The following is an 18,046-nucleotide window of genomic DNA, read 5'->3' on the forward strand; positions in this document are numbered from 1 at the left end:
GTAGAAAAAAGGCTTTTAAATACATCACATTCTTTCAGTTGTGAGACTGGGAAATCATTAACTCTCTGGCATCAGTGACACGCCTGCTTAGTTACCTCACAACAGTGTTTCAGTGCTTTCTTTGAGCTAAGAGGAACGGCAGCCTCTTGATAAAACAAACATTTTGTGGCCGGTAAATTTATAATATTAACTTGTACACATTTATTGGATGTATTTAATTTGCTCCCATCACTACCTACAATTGAAATTCACCAAAATAATTCCTGAAGTACACTTAAAGAATTTGAACTCCTCAATAACACAAATGACTTTCCCGTTTTTAATGCTGTATGCTTCTTTTCTTCCTGCTGGTTATTGGACCGTGCAAACTGTAAATGAATGGTAACTATGTATTTGGAAGTAATGGGTTAAATCATACAAGGAAGTACCTGTGTGGTCATTAACAAAGGGAGTAAAGTCCGTGAGAGAAGACAACAACAGGGAAAGAGTTCCTGGATTGGCAGCGTTTCCTCATGACCAGCTGGTTCACCATTTGTTTTATTCTGGATTTGTATTAGATGTTTTTACAGAGTAAAGTCCTTAAAGCTGGTTGTGTTAAACTGCTTCAGAGAAATGGCCAGTGAACCACAGAGACGAGGCTCAACAGAGGTGCATGACTATGCTGAAGGTGTGTCTTTTCTTACGTCTGATCACATTTACTTACATGTTTGTTTATTTTAAACACTAAACAATCAATATCTGAATGGACTGAATATCTAAATAATGTGATGTGGAATCATCTTAATTGTCTTGACACATGTTGCTCTGATCATTTTCTTTGCTGTGTTTCTGTCCTTCTCTCACAGAGAACGGTTACCCCAGTGACCAGCAGTCGCTAAGGTTACGACGGGTTCCATCTCAAGTGTCCAATCAGAATCATCCTCAATTCGACTGGAGCTCGACCCCCGCAGAGGAGGATGAGGAGGGCAGCGGCGGACCGCCTCGGGACCTCAGGAGCAGTCCTCTGCCCATGTCACTAAAGAGAGCTGTGAGGTAGGAAACCTACTGCTGAAAGTTTGGTGCTCATTGGATCCACAAGAGCCTCAGCTTTACAGTGATACCCAATTAATGCAATTCCAAGACTGTTTAGGGACCCCAGTATGCAGAAATATTAAAATACAACATTTTAGTATAGGCGCATTTATACTGCATTAAAAAAACTGCATGTTTTTTGCCCCAAACTGCATGTGATTATCATAAAGTGGGCATGTCTGTAAAGGGGAGACTCGTGGGTACCACTAGAACCCATTTACATTCACATATCTTGAGGTCAGAGGTCAAGGGACCCCTTTGAAAATGGCCATGCCAGTTTTTCCTCGCCAAAATGTAGCTTATCTTCGTAGCGTATTTAGCTTTCTTCCCGACAGCATGACACGGTTGGTACCAATGGATTCTTTAGGGTTTTTGTAGTTTCACATGATACCAGTATCTTCATTCTAGCTTGAAAACTCAGTCCGCAACAACCGCTGAAAGACAGAATAGCGAGTGAAGTAACAATAAGCGTCTTTGAGAAAACTATAAAGCGCTATATAAATCTAATATATTATTATTATTATTAATAAGCAACACACATTTTTAGTGGAGGATATTTTAAATGGTACACAGCTTAACGGTACAGTGTGTTGGATTTGGCAACATCTACTGGTGTTTTGTCCCCCTCCGCTCGCTCCTCCCTTTCCAAGACTGCGGTAGCGTGAGCAGCCGAGTACAAAACCGTGGTAACGCCGTTCGCTTCACTCAGTGGCCATCCTTACCATAATAACACTTCTTTTTGGCGGTACCACGGTTTTGCACTCTGACGCTCACGTTACTGTAGTTTCACAAGCGTGTCGGAGAACTAAGGCGGCCTTCAGGTAACGTACAAACGCGAAAGGCTTTCTATAGAGCCAGTGTTTGGTTTGTCCGTTCTGGGCTACTGTAGAAACATTGTGGAGCAACATGGTGGACTCTGTGAAGAGGACCTGCTCCCTATGTGGATATGAAGGACTCATTCTAAGCTAATTAAAACACAATGATTCTTAGTTTCAGGTGATTATACACTAATGAAAACATAATTATGAATATTACATTCCATTTCTGCTAATAGATCCCTTAAACGTTACACACTGTTCCTTTAATACAGATAATACTGATGTGACAGAACTGTCACACACTGCAATTAATTGGAATTAATTAATTAATCAGAAATGTACCAACTGAGCACTGTCTCTATAGTTTCCCTATAATTAGAACCAAATTACATGTTTCTTTTAAGGAAATGTCTTGGAAATTATTTGGAAATTACAGACCCATAAATTAAAGTGTTACCAATAATTATATATCACACACTATTTACTCCAGAGTCCTTTAAGTGTAACTTGTCCGTTACAGGCAGGTGCAGCAAATGCAGGTGCCTGTGGTTTCCAGCAGGGAGTCCTGGAAACGGAAAAAGACCAAATCTCTGCGTAAACTCAAAGACAACGCCAGAGGATCTCTCTACTTTTTAATCCTGTGGAGCAAGACGTTGCAAAAGATTGGAGGTAAACCTTTTACCGCTAGTCAGGACTGCAGATTACACATACTGTATACTCCATGCATAATATGCTCAAAGAAAAGTGTTAATTTTACACGTGGTTTGCATTTTGAATGAAATCATGGCCCTTTGCCCCCACAGGGAACTTCGGAGGTGGCGTCCAGTCTTACTTCCTGTTCCTGCGATTCTTGGTGGTTCTCAATTTTGTTTCCTTTTTGCTGATTGCTGGATTTGTCCTCATCCCCAGCATCGTCTTCAGATCTGTCGAGCCCAGCGTTGTTAACAGCACTGGTAATGACTTGTTCGGTTTGTTAGCTCGCAACATTTCATTTTGCTTTAACTTGAGGATAACACATGGCAGTCATACACTGTGTTGTCATGGTTCTTCATTTCCTCTTATTTCCTGCGTTCTGATGTTTTAGCACAATTCTTTCTAATATAAACGGGTAGCCATCCCACAGTCTGATGCAACAGTTGCCAGGCAACAGAGGCTCAGAGGCGATCATAGTGTAAATGTAGAGACCATACAGCACCAGCCGTGGTATTCCCCTCCGAAATAAAGTGAAGTCACCGGTGCATGAGCAGAAGATATAAACGATATCTGAGTAAAAATGTAATTACCTGAGGTTCATCTGTAAGTTTGTGTAAAATATAGAAGACATAATGTTGAAACATTTTGTCATGCACGGCTCCGAACCTTAAAGTTGACTTAAAGTATGCATTACAATTTCTCATTTTATTAGATAAAACCCTTTGATTCTTTGAAAGCTGTGAGGAAACTAGTTTTATCTAGATGACAGTGTAGGATTAAGACCCTCTGCTATCAAGTGAGCCACAGGCCTGCCTTTAATCACCACTGCAGCTTTCACTCTCCTTCTCTTTCTCTCTTTCTGTTACTCTTAAAACATTTGGACAACTACATGACCTATACACTCAGAGGGGTTCAGAGAAATCTATAGAAATACTATAATCTCTGAGATTGCATGCAGATATCATAAAGCTATGTGTGTTTTCCAGGTCCAGAGGAATGCATGGAGTACGACCCTAATCCTCAAGGCTTGGTGGAGTTCTATAATTACTTCCTTGACTTACTTTCGGGAACGGTGAGAAACTGCAGCATCGCAATGACCTTCAAAGCTATGAGACGTGCAGAACGTATAGCAAAACAGATATTAGTATTTTTTATTATTGGACATTGTGATTCTTTACACTTTCAGCTTTTCTCAATAAATGCATCCTTCTGGTTTCTCAAAAAGAAGCCATTCTCTCCATTATTTAAATATTGTATACTAAGTCAATCCATTCATCAACACTAGTTGATGTCTTTTTTTCAGCCATTTATTGGTTAGGGATTTCTTTTATTTCAGCAAAACTAAAGGTTACACATAGAGTAGTAACAGGATGCAAAATACAGTGGCCATGACCTCAGTGTCCACAATAGTAGCAGCTTCCACATGCTCCTACTATATTCTCTGCTGATGAAGGGTGAATTTAAACCACATCCCATGAACATTTAGAACATCAGACATGCTTATTGACCGTCCTCTCCTCTTTGTTCAGGGTTTCATGGAGTATTCATACCTGTTTTATGGCTACTACAACAACACAATGGTGGAGGACAATAACTTCTCCTATAACATCCCCCTGGCCTACCTCTTCACCGCCGTCTTCTACTTCATCTTCTGTCTCATCTGTATCATAGCACGGTCAGTCCCAGAACAAACTGGTTTAATATTAATAATCAAGATGCAGCCTGTGTGTGTGTTTGTATGTACAGAATGACATTTAAAAGCGGGAGTCGAGAGTTCAGTCACCTTGACCTGCATCTGTATCCTCTTCCCTGACTGCAGCATGGGGACTGCAGCTCGAGTTGCCGTGGCAACGGGAGGCAGCGCCGGGGGCAACTACAGCATGATAGTGTTCACCAGCTGGGACTACGGTTGCCTGGGAGACCGAGCCACCAAACTGAAGCAGAAGAACATCCACTACCAGCTACAGGTCAGAGGGGATCTGTCCCACTTAGCAGGATGGAGGAAACACAGTTTTACATAATCATGCTTTCAGATGACCCCTCGCCTCTTTTCTCTCTCTCTGTCAGGTGGATCTCGAGGAGGAGAGCATAAGGAAAAGGGCAGCCGCTCTGACTTTGGGTCAAAAAATTGTTTTATACTCTCTTCGTGTTTTTATGGGTTTATTTTCATTTGGGCTCATTATAGCAGCTTTCTACGGCATCTTCGTGGCCACCGAATTCAGCCAGGTAAATGATGGAAAAGGTGTGTGATGATGGTCATGTGGTCTCCTTGGGTCTGAAAGTCGTTGGTGACCTTTTGGTTCCCATCTCTGACAAACAGGGAAAGAGTGGACAGGAAGGGATCCTGGGTTTGTTTTTTGAGTATCTACCTTCCATCGTCATCACCACCGGAAACTTCCTGGTACCGCTGCTGTGTGACCAGATTGCCCTGATAGAGCGATACGCCCCCAGCACTACTGTCATAGTGGCACTGTTAAGGTTTGTGCCGGTGTTTCTGTGAGACAGTGATTATGCCAGAGCATTTGCATTTAGTTAATTTTTGTTTGTAAAAAAAAAACACTGAGAAAAAACCCTAACAATTTTGAGATTTTACAAAACCTGCTACAAAAAGGAAATGTGTGTCATCCGATCTCAGTGGTGGAAGAAATACACAAAACCTTTACTTAAGCAAAAGTACTGGGGCACCGCTATAGCTCACCTGGTAGAGCAGGTGTCCCATGTACCAAATGCTGAGTCCATGCCACAGCGGCCCAGGGTTTGAATCTGACCTGTGGCCCTTGGATGCATGTCTCTCTCCCCCTTTCACTACTATCTCTCACTCACTATCAATAAAAGGCATTGAAAAAGCCCCAAAAATAATCTTTAAAAAAAAAAAAAAAAGCAAGAGTGCCAATACAACAATGTACAAGTCCTCCATGGCAAGAAAAGTCCATAATTCAAAAGTGTATATAAGTAAAAGTACAGAAGTATTAACAACAAAAGGCAGTTAAAGTATCAAAAGTAACATTTTACTGTTGTAGCTGGTTGAGGTGATTTTAACTGCTTTATAAACAGGTAGAATCAGTTTTATTTGCCAAAAAACGTCTATGTACAAGTCAAGTGTTCTTTACTGAATGAATATACAGTACATGGACTGGATGATTATGTACATGTATACATATTTATATACTGTATATACAGCGTGTAGGATTTATATTGACAGTGACAGATGATAAGTACATATTAAAAAAAAAATTGTAAGTATTAAAGCATTATAGACCGCAAGAATTAAAGTCTATAACAGCAGCAGTGAATGTTTTGGAGCTAGTTTAGTCCAGACACCTTGGGGTCGGGCCCCCTCTAGATAAATCTGAGGTGTCGTGAGATGATTAATGGGAGAGGAAAGAATCAAAAACAAAGTTCTGCAACACAAATGTATTTATTTATTTATTATTTTACCTCTCTGGGCCTCAAACACGTATCCACATGAAACCATCTGAGAGGTTTAGTGGGGAAATCATCCTTTTGGTGGAACTGCTAACAACTCACCTAGACATCTGAAGGCTGTGTGAAGGGGCCACATGTTTTGTATTGTATTTTATAAATTTACCTTTGAAAATAAATAATAATAATAAGTAATAATCTTAATAATCTTAATAATAATAATAATAATAATAATAATAATAATAATAATAATAATAATTTAGTGCAGTAAAAAATAGAATATTTCACTCTAACATCATTTTAAATTAAATAATCTGTCATTTGACCTCTTAACTACGAAACTTAGTATCACAGTTGGTTTGATAATGATTTGTCTGCTCTCTTCCATGTTTAGGGCAGTGTTTCTTCGTCTGGTGAGTCTGGGTGTTCTCCTCTTCACCCTGTGGCGTCAGATCACCTGCGAGGGGGACACAAATACTGGAGGTTGTGCAACGTGCCAATACAACTATAAAGTCTACCCGGTAATTATACTTCTTGAGTGAGTTATTGTGCATATGAAATAATGTTAAAGATGCTTCTTCTTCACAAGCAGCATTGAAGGAGTTTCCAAGCTGTTAGACAACAATTTAAGAAAAACATAGAGAGGGATTGAGATAACAAATACAATTCTGCACTTAGGAGAAAAGGCCAAATATTTGTTTTTTCCTCATCTCACGTCCCTGTTATGGCTGTGTTTCCATGAGCAAAGAATTCTGTTTGCTGTTTGCTTTTACATAATTGCAGAGACAGAGGAAACTCTACATTAGCTGGATCAACTGAGGACTAACACTAAGAATGAGAAAGAGAAACAAACAGATTGACAGTAGTTTTGTTTTGCCAAACACAAATGAGTCACAATAAAGAGCCATTATGAAATGATTACTATCTAACAAAGTCATAACTGACAGGATAAAGCATCCACGGTTTGATCGTTTTTCACTAAATCATGATGGTGGTATTGATGGAAGTCTCTTTTGCCGACACTCATGTAAAAATGCATATATAAATGTGTGTAATTTATGACATGGAGTATAACTACAGCCTTTGTGTACAATGCTATAATCAGGAAATAATGTGCATACCTATGTTGAGCAACATAGTCCTAATTTATGAACGGGGGAAACACCAAAGAATACAAAATAAGGTTAATTTTTTTTAATATTTTCCACATTTAAAAGTACAGTGTGCAGGATTTGGAGGCATCTAGTGGTGTGGTTGCGGATTGCAACCATCTGAGTACCGCTCCACTCACGCCTCCCTTTCCAAGACTGCGGTAATGTGAGCCGCCGGTGCAAAACTGTAGTAACGCCGTTCACCTCACTCAGAGGCCATCCTTACCATAATAACATTACTTTAGGAGCAACAGAAATCAGACGGCGGCTGGCGGTACTACGGTTTTGCACTCTGCGGCTCACGTTACCGCAGTTTCACAAGCGTGTCGGAGAACTACTGTGGTCTTCAAGTAAAGTAAAAAAAACGTGAAAGGCTCTCTAGAGCTAGTGTTTGGTTTGTCCGTTCTGGACTACTGTAGAAACATGGCGGAGCAACATGGCGGATTCTGTGAAGAGGACCCGCTCCCTATGTAGATATGAAGGGCTCATATTAAGATAACGAAAACACTGATTCTTACTTTCAGGTGATTATACACTAATGAAAACATAGTTATGAATATTATATTCCATTTCTGCAAATAGATCCCCAAAATGTTACACACTGTTCCTTTAAATATTGTAAGACAGGTTCATCTTTTCATGTTTTTGTCATCATGTAGTGCTGGGAAACACGTGTAGGACAGGAGATGTACAAGCTGACGCTGTTTGACCTCCTCATCAACATTGCTGTGCTCATCCTGGTGGAGTTTCCACGCAGGTACATACCAATGTCTATTTTAAATAAGATGGAAGTTATGCAAATGAATACAGTACATTCATATTGGTAAACAAAACTGTTGACAGTGAGACATTCAGCCGTGTGATTGTACTGTGTGTGTGTCAGGATGGTGGTGGACAACTGGTCCAGTAAGCTGGCTCAGTGGGTGGGTCGACAGGAGTTTGTGGTTTCCGCCAACGTGCTCGGACTGGTTTACGGTCAGACCGTGGTTTGGACAGGAGCTCTGTTTTGCCCTCTGCTGCCGCTCATTAACACCATCAAGTTTGTCCTCCTCTTCTACTTCAAGAAGGTGAAGATGTTGTTTTAATACGGCCAACGTTTCACACAAAGAAAGTTATCCACCAACACTCTGCTTTGGTTTTGTCTCCATTGACTTTCCTCCTCAGATCACACTCTTCTATAATTGTCGGCCAGCACTGAAGACATTTCGCTCCACCACCTCCACCTTCTTTTTCCTGGTGGTGCTCCTGTTTGGCTGGGGTCTAGCCACAGTTGTCATGGTTTACAGTCTTGCTGTGTGAGTGCTGATTGCTGCCTTCTCCCCTGTTACAATCATAACAGAAGTGCTTTTTAGTTTAGCGGCAGCAGTGACAAATAATTATTGTAAAATAGCAGTAAAAGTGGACATTGAGGTTTTTACTCTGCTGGTCGGAAAGTACACAATTCCAAGAGGACTGGTTTATTTGGTTTAACATAGGATAATAATGTTTTCAATGTTATATTACATTGTCAAAGAACAAGTGTTTCCCTCTTTCCATCCAGGATCCATCCTTCTATGGGTTGCGGTCCTTTCCGTTTCTTCCCCAGCATGTGGTCGATTGTTCCAACATCTTTCTACGGCCTCTCTGAAGTTACACAGGAGTTTCTCTTCTTCATCGGTTCTCAGGCGTTCTCCATCCCTCTGTTTGTGTTATCTTGGTGAGTGAATTTATGCTTTCTGTAGGATTATTATTCTGGCATATACAGTACTGTACTTAAACCCAAATATATAATATATAGCCTATATTTTTTCCTGCATATTATACATGTATCACCCTTCGCTGTTTATTTTATGATGTATAATCATGGCTCCTTTCTCCCTGGCAGTGTGGTGATGTGCTATTTCGTAGCCTTAGCCTCTGTCTATGGGAAAAGTGTTGCCCTGCTAAGAGCTCAGCTTAAACTGGTAAGTTGTTGGCATTTACCTGAACTGTAAGGCAAAGACTTACATGGTATTGAATTTTGGCAGTATATATATATTTGATTTCCTAATGCTCATAGGTATTTAGTTTACTAATGCAATGGTGGGTGTTTGGTTTACAGGAGGGCCGTGACAAGCAGTTCTTGGTGAAGCAGATTGAGGAGCTGAGTCGACATCAGATACTAAAGCATACAGCAGGAGCACATGACTGAACATACCATAGGGACCATGTTTAGGTTTTACAACCTTCTAAGCATGAGACAACATGATGAGGCATCTGAAAGGACTGCATGCACCCTATATGTATAAAGATAAGATAAGATAAGATAAGATAAGATGAACCTTTATTAATCCCCGGGGGAAATTCAGGTGTCAAAGCAGCAAAGCGCAGATACAGAGGTACAGGTGTACAAAAAGATTATAAAACAATAAATAGAAATACAGAATATACATAGTGAATGAACATAGTGAATGAACATAGTGAATGAACATAGTGAATGGACATAGCATATATCTGAGAACACCTTAATTTAAGTCTCAATTTCATGTATTTCTTTTACCCTATTTTCATAGCTTTTTTCAATGGCAAGGTTTAATCAGCTATGAGCAATGTTTGTATGTATGTCTTTAAGTTCAGTTTCATTTAAAGTTGTTCAGATTGCTTAAAAGGCAACTTTCTGAAGCCTTCAGATACCCCAATGGTATACTGTTGTTTGTATATATTTTCTTGTGTAAACTTGGGACAATTTTTTAAATGTAGTGTACAATAAATATATGTAATATGTACAGTCTATAAAATGATATATGGGATGTATAGTGTAAAGTAAGTTTAAAGTTTAAAGTGCACCAGTGGTTAGGAGAGGTGATTGCAGGTAGTGCAGATAGATGCAGATAGTCCAGATAGATGCAGATAGTCCAGATAGATGCAGATAGTCCAGATAGATCCAGATAGCCCAGATAGTGCAGATAGTCCAGATAGATGCAGATAGTCCAGATAGTCCAGATAGTACAGATAGTCCAGATAGATGCAGATAGTCCAGATAGTGCAGATAGCCCAGATAGATGCAGATAGTCCAGATAGTGCAGATAGATGCAGATAGTCCAGATAGTGCAGATAGATGCAGATAGTCCAGATAGTGCAGATAGATGCAGATAGTACAGATAGTGCAGATAGATGCAGATAGTACAGATAGTGCAGATAGATGCAGATAGTACAGATAGTGCAGATAGATGCAGATAGTACAGATAGTGCAGATAGATGCAGATAGTACAGATAGTGCAGATAGTTCAGATAATCCAGATAGTTCAGATAATCCAGATAATCCAGATAGTCCAGATAGTCCAGATAGTGCATGTTTTAAGTTTAAAGTCCTCATAGTTTTCATGTGGTGGTCAGCCTTGGTTGTGGAGCCTGATGGCTACCAGCAAGAAGGACTGACCCAGGTGTCAGTGTCAGTTAATGCTGGCTGGGGTTTAGCAGACAATATTGAATGAAAGATGTTTTGGTTCTTGACAGATCAGACAGAGATCAGTTTTCTAGGAAAATGTTAAATAAATAAATAAATAAATGATGCAAATAGTGTTATAAATACAAAGTTTCACCACTTGTTTGTCCATGCAAATAGAGATATACTGTATGCCTTTTACATAATAAACCTAGAGGAGCTATAGCCCCCTCTGGTGTCCACACGGTGGTGCTGCAGACATGTGTGATGTTTACTTCCTGTTTGTGTCTACTAGTTCCTGTGTGCTGCAGCCATCAGCAGGAGAGCAGCTGTTCTCCCAGCAAGTCAGTGGTTTTGTTCTGTTTGTTAATGTTGAACTGATGAAACGATGAGTTTATTGTGAGTTAAGTGTCTCTCCTCGCAGCTGTGTCGTTAACATTAAAGTATAGTTGGAGAGTAGCAAACAGTGGCTAACGTTAGCTTACCTGCTAACAGGGAAGCCAGCTGAACACCAAAACGGTGCATTTCTCCTTTTTCTGACTTCATATTTGACTTATTTTCAGCCCTACTCATTTCCACACTTCTTCTTGCTACAAACGTGACGGTTTTATGAACACATTGAGTGTTTGACCGTGTTTTATTCACACTTCAGTCTAGCTAACGTACAGTAGCAGCAGTCGCCAAGGCAACCATGAACATCCTCCCGAAGAAGAGCTGGCACGTCCGCAACAAGGACAACGTCGCTCGCGTGCGGAAGGACGAGGCCCAGGCAGCAGAGGAGGAGCGCGAGGCCAAGCGTCGCGTGGAGCGTGCAGAGCAAGAGGTGAACCCGGTGTTGTCATGACGATGGTGATGATGCTGCTACTGATGATGAGTAGTTATTTACTATGCAGACCTACAGTGGGTCATAATGACTGAGTTGTCCAAAAGTCTGAGTCCACCTCCAACACCTTTGGGTCTTTATCATCAAACACACAGTTAACTCAAATGAACTTATTTAAACGACATTGTAAGTCAAAATGATTTGTAGGTTTTGCTATTTCCCTTATAGTATCCTTTTTTTACTGTGTTAGTTGATGCATCTTGTTTTTTTGCAATATCCCCTTTGCTGCTGTACACTGCAAATTTCCCCACTGCGGGACTAATAAAGGAATATCTTATCTTATCTTATAAACGTCAAGTATATCATTAAGGCTAAAACTAATTATTCATTATTGATTCATTTCGAGATTATTTTAGTCATTTATTATACAAAATATAAATAATTCCATTTATTTCAGAGCTCAAGGTGACATCTTCAAAGAGCTTGTTTTGTCTGACCAACAGTCATAAACTCGAATATATTCAACTTAATATCATATTTAGCAAAGAAAAGCAGCAAATCCTCATTAAAGAAGTTGAAAACAGCAGCAACAATTAGTCAACTATTAATAGTTGCTGCTCAACCCCTTTATTTCTTGACCATTTCAGCTCTTAATTCACACTCAGTGTTAGCAGCCATGTGTTAATATGTGAGCTGAGTGTTTGGCGTTTCTAACTTTGATAAAGCACACACAGAAAGGCGCTGCAGCGCACAACTCTTCTCCCAACATTACATACTTTATTCCCCAAACATTTTCTGCCTTCATCAAGGTGAAATATCTGACAACAACATGAGACAGCCTCACGGAAGGTTGTGAGATTAAGACAAGAGATTTTGGAGCGGCGTATTAGATGATGCTGTACACAGCCATCGTCAAAACAGAAAAACACCTGAACACACTATTTAGTTTTTAGTTTTTTCCCTTGATGTATTTGTACTTCATACTAACATTTCTATTTTAATTTGTGTGAGTTTTATTTTTTTGAGGCACATGCGAAATTGCATTTAGCAGTTCAGCTGGATAAAGAGATAGTATTGGTTGTAGACTCAGACTGTTGGACCTGACTGTGCACATTTAGAATAATTATAGTGTTCAATAAAAACATGTCCTTACTGTAATATTTGTTTTATGTTCTTCTATGCTACTATTGCTAATATTTATAAAGTAATCCTTAAAGGACTATAAAATGTGCCTTTAGAAATCTGTACGAAGCTTGTAGTGAATTTAGTCTTCATGTCATCTCTTTATTTCCAATGGTATCATCCTAATATTACTATACAAACTCACTTTTATGCTGCAGTATTTGTATAGTTTCTTTGTAAAATACAACAAACGATAAGGCTGAAAGGCTTCGTGGTTGAAGCTTTAGTTACAGTAAATCAATAACAAGACTGAAGCAGAAGGAGACTTACCCTAGCCTGTGTGGAATACCTATATTCCACATCATGCATCATAAAGAAGCATTTATTGTTCTTCATGTAGTTTGGAATAACGACTCTTCCTCTCCACAGGCTCGTACGGAGTTTCTGAGAAGGAAATCTCGAGCTTCTCTCCCTTCATCAGGAGAAAAGAGGGATGAAGATGATGATGAACGAAGTGGAGGAAGTGGAATTCTGGAGCATCTTAATCTTTTTCCCCTGGAGGAGTCGTCAGAGAAGAAGGGGAATGAGGAGTATCTCAAAGAAAAGCAAGAAGAAAAGGTGACGGTCACTCTCACACGTCTCAATCACAAAGATGCTTAAATAGAATAATATAGTTGTAGTTTACGTATTAATAAGGTGACGTAAATAAATAAACCATGAAAAGTTACATTCAATTTGGACCATATGTTATTACAAGATCCACTTACTTGGGTTGGGGTTTTCCAGAGCTTTCAGCCACGGCAACAAGATGGGTCCACGAGATGTGGCTGAAAGCTCCAGAAAAAAAAGCGTGTGACCCTGTAATTACAATTCTTTGTCAAACTGCTGTTTTCAAGGTCAAGAATTAACCTTGAAGCTCAACTTGCATCAGTATTGTAGCGATCACTATGAACGATAATGAGACATGAAAAGGCCTGTTTAGCGTAGAACTACCTTTTCACACAAAGGTCTAACATGAGCAAACAACCGTCTGGTGTGAGCGGTCAAACTCAAATTGATCTTGTGTTAGGTTTGCCTGTAAAATTGGTATAATTGTACCATGGGGATTGCAGTTGTGATCACTAGGGCTGCACAATTAATCAAAATTTTATCGAAATTGCAATATGGCCTACTGCAATATTCTAGTCTCAGGAGGCGCAATATTTGTTGAAGAAATATGTGTCAAAATACCATTTGAATTAAATATTGTCGTGCTGCAGAGATGTCCTGGCCTACACATCATATTGTACAGACTTAAGAAAACATCTTTGTTAGCAGATCCCTGCAAAAATCACGCCATAATTGTTTGAATAATAATGATTTAAAAATGACCATTCCCTTATCAGTTAAAATAATCGCAATTTGACTAATAATTAGACTAGATTATTTTTTCAAAATCGCGCAGCCCTAGTGATCACTACAATTTGAACTAGAAGTGCACTCAGAGAGTGCAGAACTATGCCAAGGCAGGTTTCGTGTACGTCGCACACGTAGTGTGCCTTGGTTGAAGTAAACTGTAATGTCACCGTGTTTGATGAGGAAAGCTGGCAGAAGGAGAGAGCTGCGTGATGCTTCATGAAGTGTCATCAGTTACACTGCGCTTGTCTTAAAGCCTGTGGTGTTAATGCACAGGCTGAGCGAAGTTATTAAAAAAAAATCCCGAAGCGTGAGCATGAACCGGATTGCCACCAAAGTCTAATGGATTGTTCATTGTGCCACACCCCACCCTTCCAAACAATTTCATTCAAATCCATCTCAGACTTTTGGAGTTATCCTCCAAAACAACAAACCAACAAACCAACGCTGGTGAAAACATAACCTCCTCACTAGGCCTTCGGCCTTGGCGGAGGTAATAAACAGTGCGCCTGTTGTGGCTCATTTATTGATTGAGTTGTTTGGGCAGCAGTTACACACTACTGGTGGCATATTGAATCAGATATTTAAAATCAGTGGAGGCGGTCAGTCTCTTGTTGTGGTCAAAAAGCAATATATATTCTGGATGCAGCCCAGCCACATTATGCATACAAGCAGTGTAAACAGATGGAGCGTGAGAGTGGGGAAAACTAATGCAGACAGAGAGTTAGATAAATAAAACCACATGAGACACAAACTGCTATTTCTATTAAAACACAAGGATGTGATTCAGTTTTCTATTCAAATCTCAGACAAGAGATTAGCCAAATGAAAAGTGAATCATTCTACAGTTTTTTTTTTCCTTCTCTACATTTGTCATCTTTTGGCACTGCTGTAATCTCACAACTCATTTTAATTACTGTTGGTTTTCCTTGTTTTTTTCCAGGAGAAGCAGGAACGAGCCATCGGCTTGCTGGTGTCTCTGGGACCCCAACCAGGGTCAGAAGTCACTCCGTGGTACCTGAAAACTGGCAAAGAAAAAGAAGAAAGAAAAGAAAAAGAAGAGAAGAAAGAAAAGGACAAGAGGAAGGGAATGAGTGAAGAGGAGAAAGAGAAGAGAGATCGCAAATTGAAAGATCTTTTAGACCCGTTGAAAGATATGAAGAAAGCTCTGGCTGTAAAGGAGAAGAAATACCACAACAGTAAGAAAAAGGAAAGAAGAGACAAAGGGGAAAGGAGGAGCAGTGGAGAGAGGTAAGAAAGTCAATTTCTCTTGTTACTTATAACATTATAATAATAACTAATAGTAAATATTGAAGCATCTGATATGAGATAATTTAGTGGATTAATTTCAGCCCAGTAAATCTGAATACTGTTGTCAGGCTATTAAATAGGCGTTATCGGTCGCTATAAGCCCCATAGATGTGAGTCAATAGCCTACTACACCCACTAGTAGCTTTTATCCTCTATTTACATGGTAGATCACCTAAAAAGGTATAAAAGAAGACGGTTTTCACCAAGGAGACTAGAGTTTGCATATCGTGCGAAACCAACAATGTGTGGTTGTTACAACCCAAAACATGATGTTTTTCCCTAAACTTAACTGTTTGTTTTTTGCCTTAATCTAAAGAAGTTGTAATTTTGTTGCCTAAACCTAAAGAAGCCTTTTTGTTTGTGTTCAAAATGTCATTCATTTTCATTTTTTACAACAATGCACAATGTTAGAACGTGTTTCTTTTAAGTTTCACTTTCACTTTTACAAGGTAGTAGGCGTAGTAGGCCCCTATTGACCCACATCTATGGTGCTTATAGCGACTGATAACGCCTATTTAATGGCCTGATAACAGTCGAACCGGGTCAATATTTAGACATGATGTGCATGGTTTTTCTGTTTTTCCTGTTTAGTCCTGGGTTTTAAAGGGATAGTTCAACATTTTGGGAAATATACTCATTCGCTTTCTTGTTGAAAGTTAGATGAGAAGATTGATACCACTCTCATGTGTACGCCAAATGTGTAGCTGAAGCTAGTAAGCTTCGCATAAAGACTAGAAACAAGGGGAAACAGCTAGCCTGGCTCTGTCCAGGAAGACAGTTCTTGGTTTCCTGATGATTAAGGCATTGAGTGTGAATGTCATATGAATAAAATGTGATAATGTTGTAAATGTCCTTATGGAGAAAGATAATATAATCTGCCTTTCTTCTCTAGCTCCATAGAAAGGTTACGTGCTGAGCGCTTACAGAGGGAGGCTGAAGAAAGGAGGAGAACTCAGGCGCTGCTCGACCAGAGGAACGGCAAAAGGAAGGAGCCAGGGAAGGAGACGAATGAGAGGGAGATGCCGTACAACAGCGCATACTTCCCAGAACTTGCTCGAAAGCGCCAAAGACGGGATCGAGACAGCTGGAGGGAGGAAATATTAAAATCATGAACTATCTTTATGGGTCGTTTGAGGAGTGTGACCTGTGTATATATAATATCGAGACCAGTGTGTTTCCAAGTGAAGCAAATGTCCAGAGGAAAGAAGGTAACATGGGAAGTGTGCAGAGTAGGTTTAGAGCCACATTAAGAACATACTGGTAACCTGGTCATGTTATTGTCAGTAAGTTGAAGAGGTAGCTTGTAGACCAACTTTTAATTTATTTTTGTTCACCCAGAAAGTCAGAGGTCCGGTTCAGATACAGTTACCTTTATTCCCCTGCAGTGTTTTGCTCATGATCACGTCAGCAGGGCAGATGGTTGCCATCACGGGGGGCTTGAAGCTCTCAGCAAAGAAAACATGCAGTGAACAACAACAACAAAACATTGTTTATACTATTGCTGAAATGCAAAGAGATTTTAAGGTGATAAAAAATCAACACACACTGAATGAACACGTCTTTCAGTAAAGAAATTAAACTGGAGAGAAGAGCTGAAACAGTTAGGTTAGTCGATTAATCAATTAGTTGATCGACAGTAAATGTATAATTTCACTTATTGTTCAAGCTGAATTGCCAACCATTCTCTGTTTCCAGCTTTTCTTTGTCATGTATTTCTTTAAGCTGAATTTATTTTTATTTTGGAATGTCGGTCGGATACAACAAAAACATTTGAAGAAATAAAAAAAGGTGCACCTAATAAACAGATAACTGACTAAACATGTACACAACAGCTTGATTTTCTTTTTTTGCCGAAAATGAATGTTTTTAATATAGTGCAGTTATGAGCATTCACACAATATCACTTGGAATACATTTCAATAACAGTGTTTATTAATAGTGTTTTTTTTTTTGTTTATAAACTGAAGACGGCTTGCACTTTTTATAGTCGCAGTCTCAATTAAAGCTGCAGTAGGTAGAATTGGAGCAAATATAATTTAAAAAAGTATTTTTTATAAAACGGTCACTATATCCTGACAGTAGTGCATGAGACAGGTAATCTGAAAAAATCATGTGTCTCTGTCCTCCGGTGCTCCTAATGGCATCTAAAGATTTCACAAACCGGCGGAAAACAACCAATCAGAGCCGAGCTGGAGCCTGCCGTCTCTGAGCAGCTGTCAATCACTCACAAACTCTGATCAAATGGTCAATCTAGGCAGCGCTGATCAAATATGAATCAATATTCTGTTACTGTAATGCCTATTTCTTGCCTCAAATGTTTTTAGAAACATCTTGTAGTGTACTGTTTAGCTGTAAAATTAGAAAGTTTGTGACCCGGCAGCCATGTTGAGATCAGTTGAGGAAATAACAAGCACCGCCCGCCAGCCGGAGCACAGCCAATAGGAACGCTCTCTCTGAAATTACCTGTGATTGGTCAAATTCTCCCGTTACAGGATAGATTTTTAAAAGCCTGAAAACAGAGCCATGAGGAGGAGCAGAAGTCTAGTTATCACTCAGAGCATGGGCTTGGTTCAAAATCGCATAGTATGCACTACATACTTAACAGGTGTACTTATTGTTCATCATTCTTTTGGCTGAATAAACAGTAGTATGCATCTTTTCGGATGCACAGAACTGTAATTTACGTCGTCACTTCCTGAGAGCCTCCTTACCAGTTGGAGACGTGTAACCATGGTAACCCGTGCCAACCTCATGTGTCGAAAAAACACGGTTTGTGAGAATCAAAGTCTGCATTAATTTAAAATATATATTACGCCTAGTAAAGTGAATTGTTATA

The 18,046-nt window shown here is 39.6% G+C and overlaps 2 protein-coding genes across 7 annotated transcripts; both read left to right on the forward strand.

Moving 5' to 3' along the window:
• Positions 1 to 100: 100 nt before the first annotated feature.
• tmc4 (transmembrane channel-like 4) lies at positions 101 to 10,803 on the forward strand. 5 transcript variants are annotated; one of them, XR_012596154.1, is made up of 17 exons: positions 101 to 667; positions 846 to 1,032; positions 2,410 to 2,558; positions 2,693 to 2,842; positions 3,569 to 3,654; positions 4,112 to 4,257; positions 4,402 to 4,549; positions 4,650 to 4,808; positions 4,903 to 5,060; positions 6,400 to 6,526; positions 7,816 to 7,913; positions 8,040 to 8,223; positions 8,321 to 8,451; positions 8,697 to 8,852; positions 9,021 to 9,099; positions 9,237 to 10,362; positions 10,419 to 10,803. XR_012596154.1 is itself a non-coding variant. In XM_074653479.1 (16 exons), exons 1-16 carry the CDS (start codon positions 613 to 615, stop codon positions 9,324 to 9,326), a joined length of 2,103 nt encoding a protein of 700 aa, XP_074509580.1. In that variant the 5' UTR covers positions 101 to 612; the 3' UTR covers positions 9,327 to 10,803. The 5 variants fall into 5 exon arrangements, 1 of the variants encoding a protein (XP_074509580.1); XR_012596153.1 differs by having other exon boundaries at positions 9,237 to 10,334; XR_012596151.1 differs by having other exon boundaries at positions 9,237 to 10,278; positions 10,345 to 10,803.
• Positions 10,773 to 17,039, forward strand: leng1 (leukocyte receptor cluster (LRC) member 1). Of its 2 annotated transcripts, none has more exons than XM_074653482.1 (5): positions 10,773 to 10,903; positions 11,212 to 11,382; positions 12,934 to 13,122; positions 14,843 to 15,150; positions 16,103 to 17,039. In XM_074653482.1, exons 2-5 carry the CDS (start codon positions 11,251 to 11,253, stop codon positions 16,320 to 16,322), a joined length of 849 nt encoding a protein of 282 aa, XP_074509583.1. In that variant the 5' UTR covers positions 10,773 to 10,903; positions 11,212 to 11,250; the 3' UTR covers positions 16,323 to 17,039. The 2 variants fall into 2 exon arrangements, with proteins under 2 accessions (XP_074509583.1, XP_074509584.1); XM_074653483.1 differs by lacking the exon at positions 10,773 to 10,903 and adding an exon at positions 10,941 to 11,078.
• The last annotated feature ends 1,007 nt before the right edge of the window (positions 17,040 to 18,046 follow it).

This window comes from Sebastes fasciatus, chromosome 12 (genome assembly GCF_043250625.1).
Source record: "Sebastes fasciatus isolate fSebFas1 chromosome 12, fSebFas1.pri, whole genome shotgun sequence".
NCBI classification, from domain to species: Eukaryota; Metazoa; Chordata; class Actinopteri; order Perciformes; family Sebastidae; genus Sebastes; species Sebastes fasciatus.

Bases quoted from the DNA above. Each gene is read 5' to 3' on its own strand.
- tmc4 (XM_074653479.1), top strand. From the start codon at position 613: ATGGCCAGTGAACCACAGAGACGAGGCTCAACAGAGGTGCATGACTAT. The intron at 2,559-2,692 runs GTAAACCTTTTA...TTGCCCCCACAG, and splicing joins GACGTTGCAAAAGATTGGAG to GGAACTTCGGAGGTGGCGTC. The intron at 8,853-9,020 runs GTGAGTGAATTT...TCTCCCTGGCAG, and splicing joins CCTCTGTTTGTGTTATCTTG to TGTGGTGATGTGCTATTTCG.
- leng1 (XM_074653482.1), top strand. From the start codon at position 11,251: ATGAACATCCTCCCGAAGAAGAGCTGGCACGTCCGCAACAAGGACAAC. The intron at 13,123-14,842 runs GTGACGGTCACT...GTTTTTTTCCAG, and splicing joins AAGAAAAGCAAGAAGAAAAG to GAGAAGCAGGAACGAGCCAT. The intron at 15,151-16,102 runs GTAAGAAAGTCA...TTTCTTCTCTAG, and splicing joins AGGAGGAGCAGTGGAGAGAG to CTCCATAGAAAGGTTACGTG.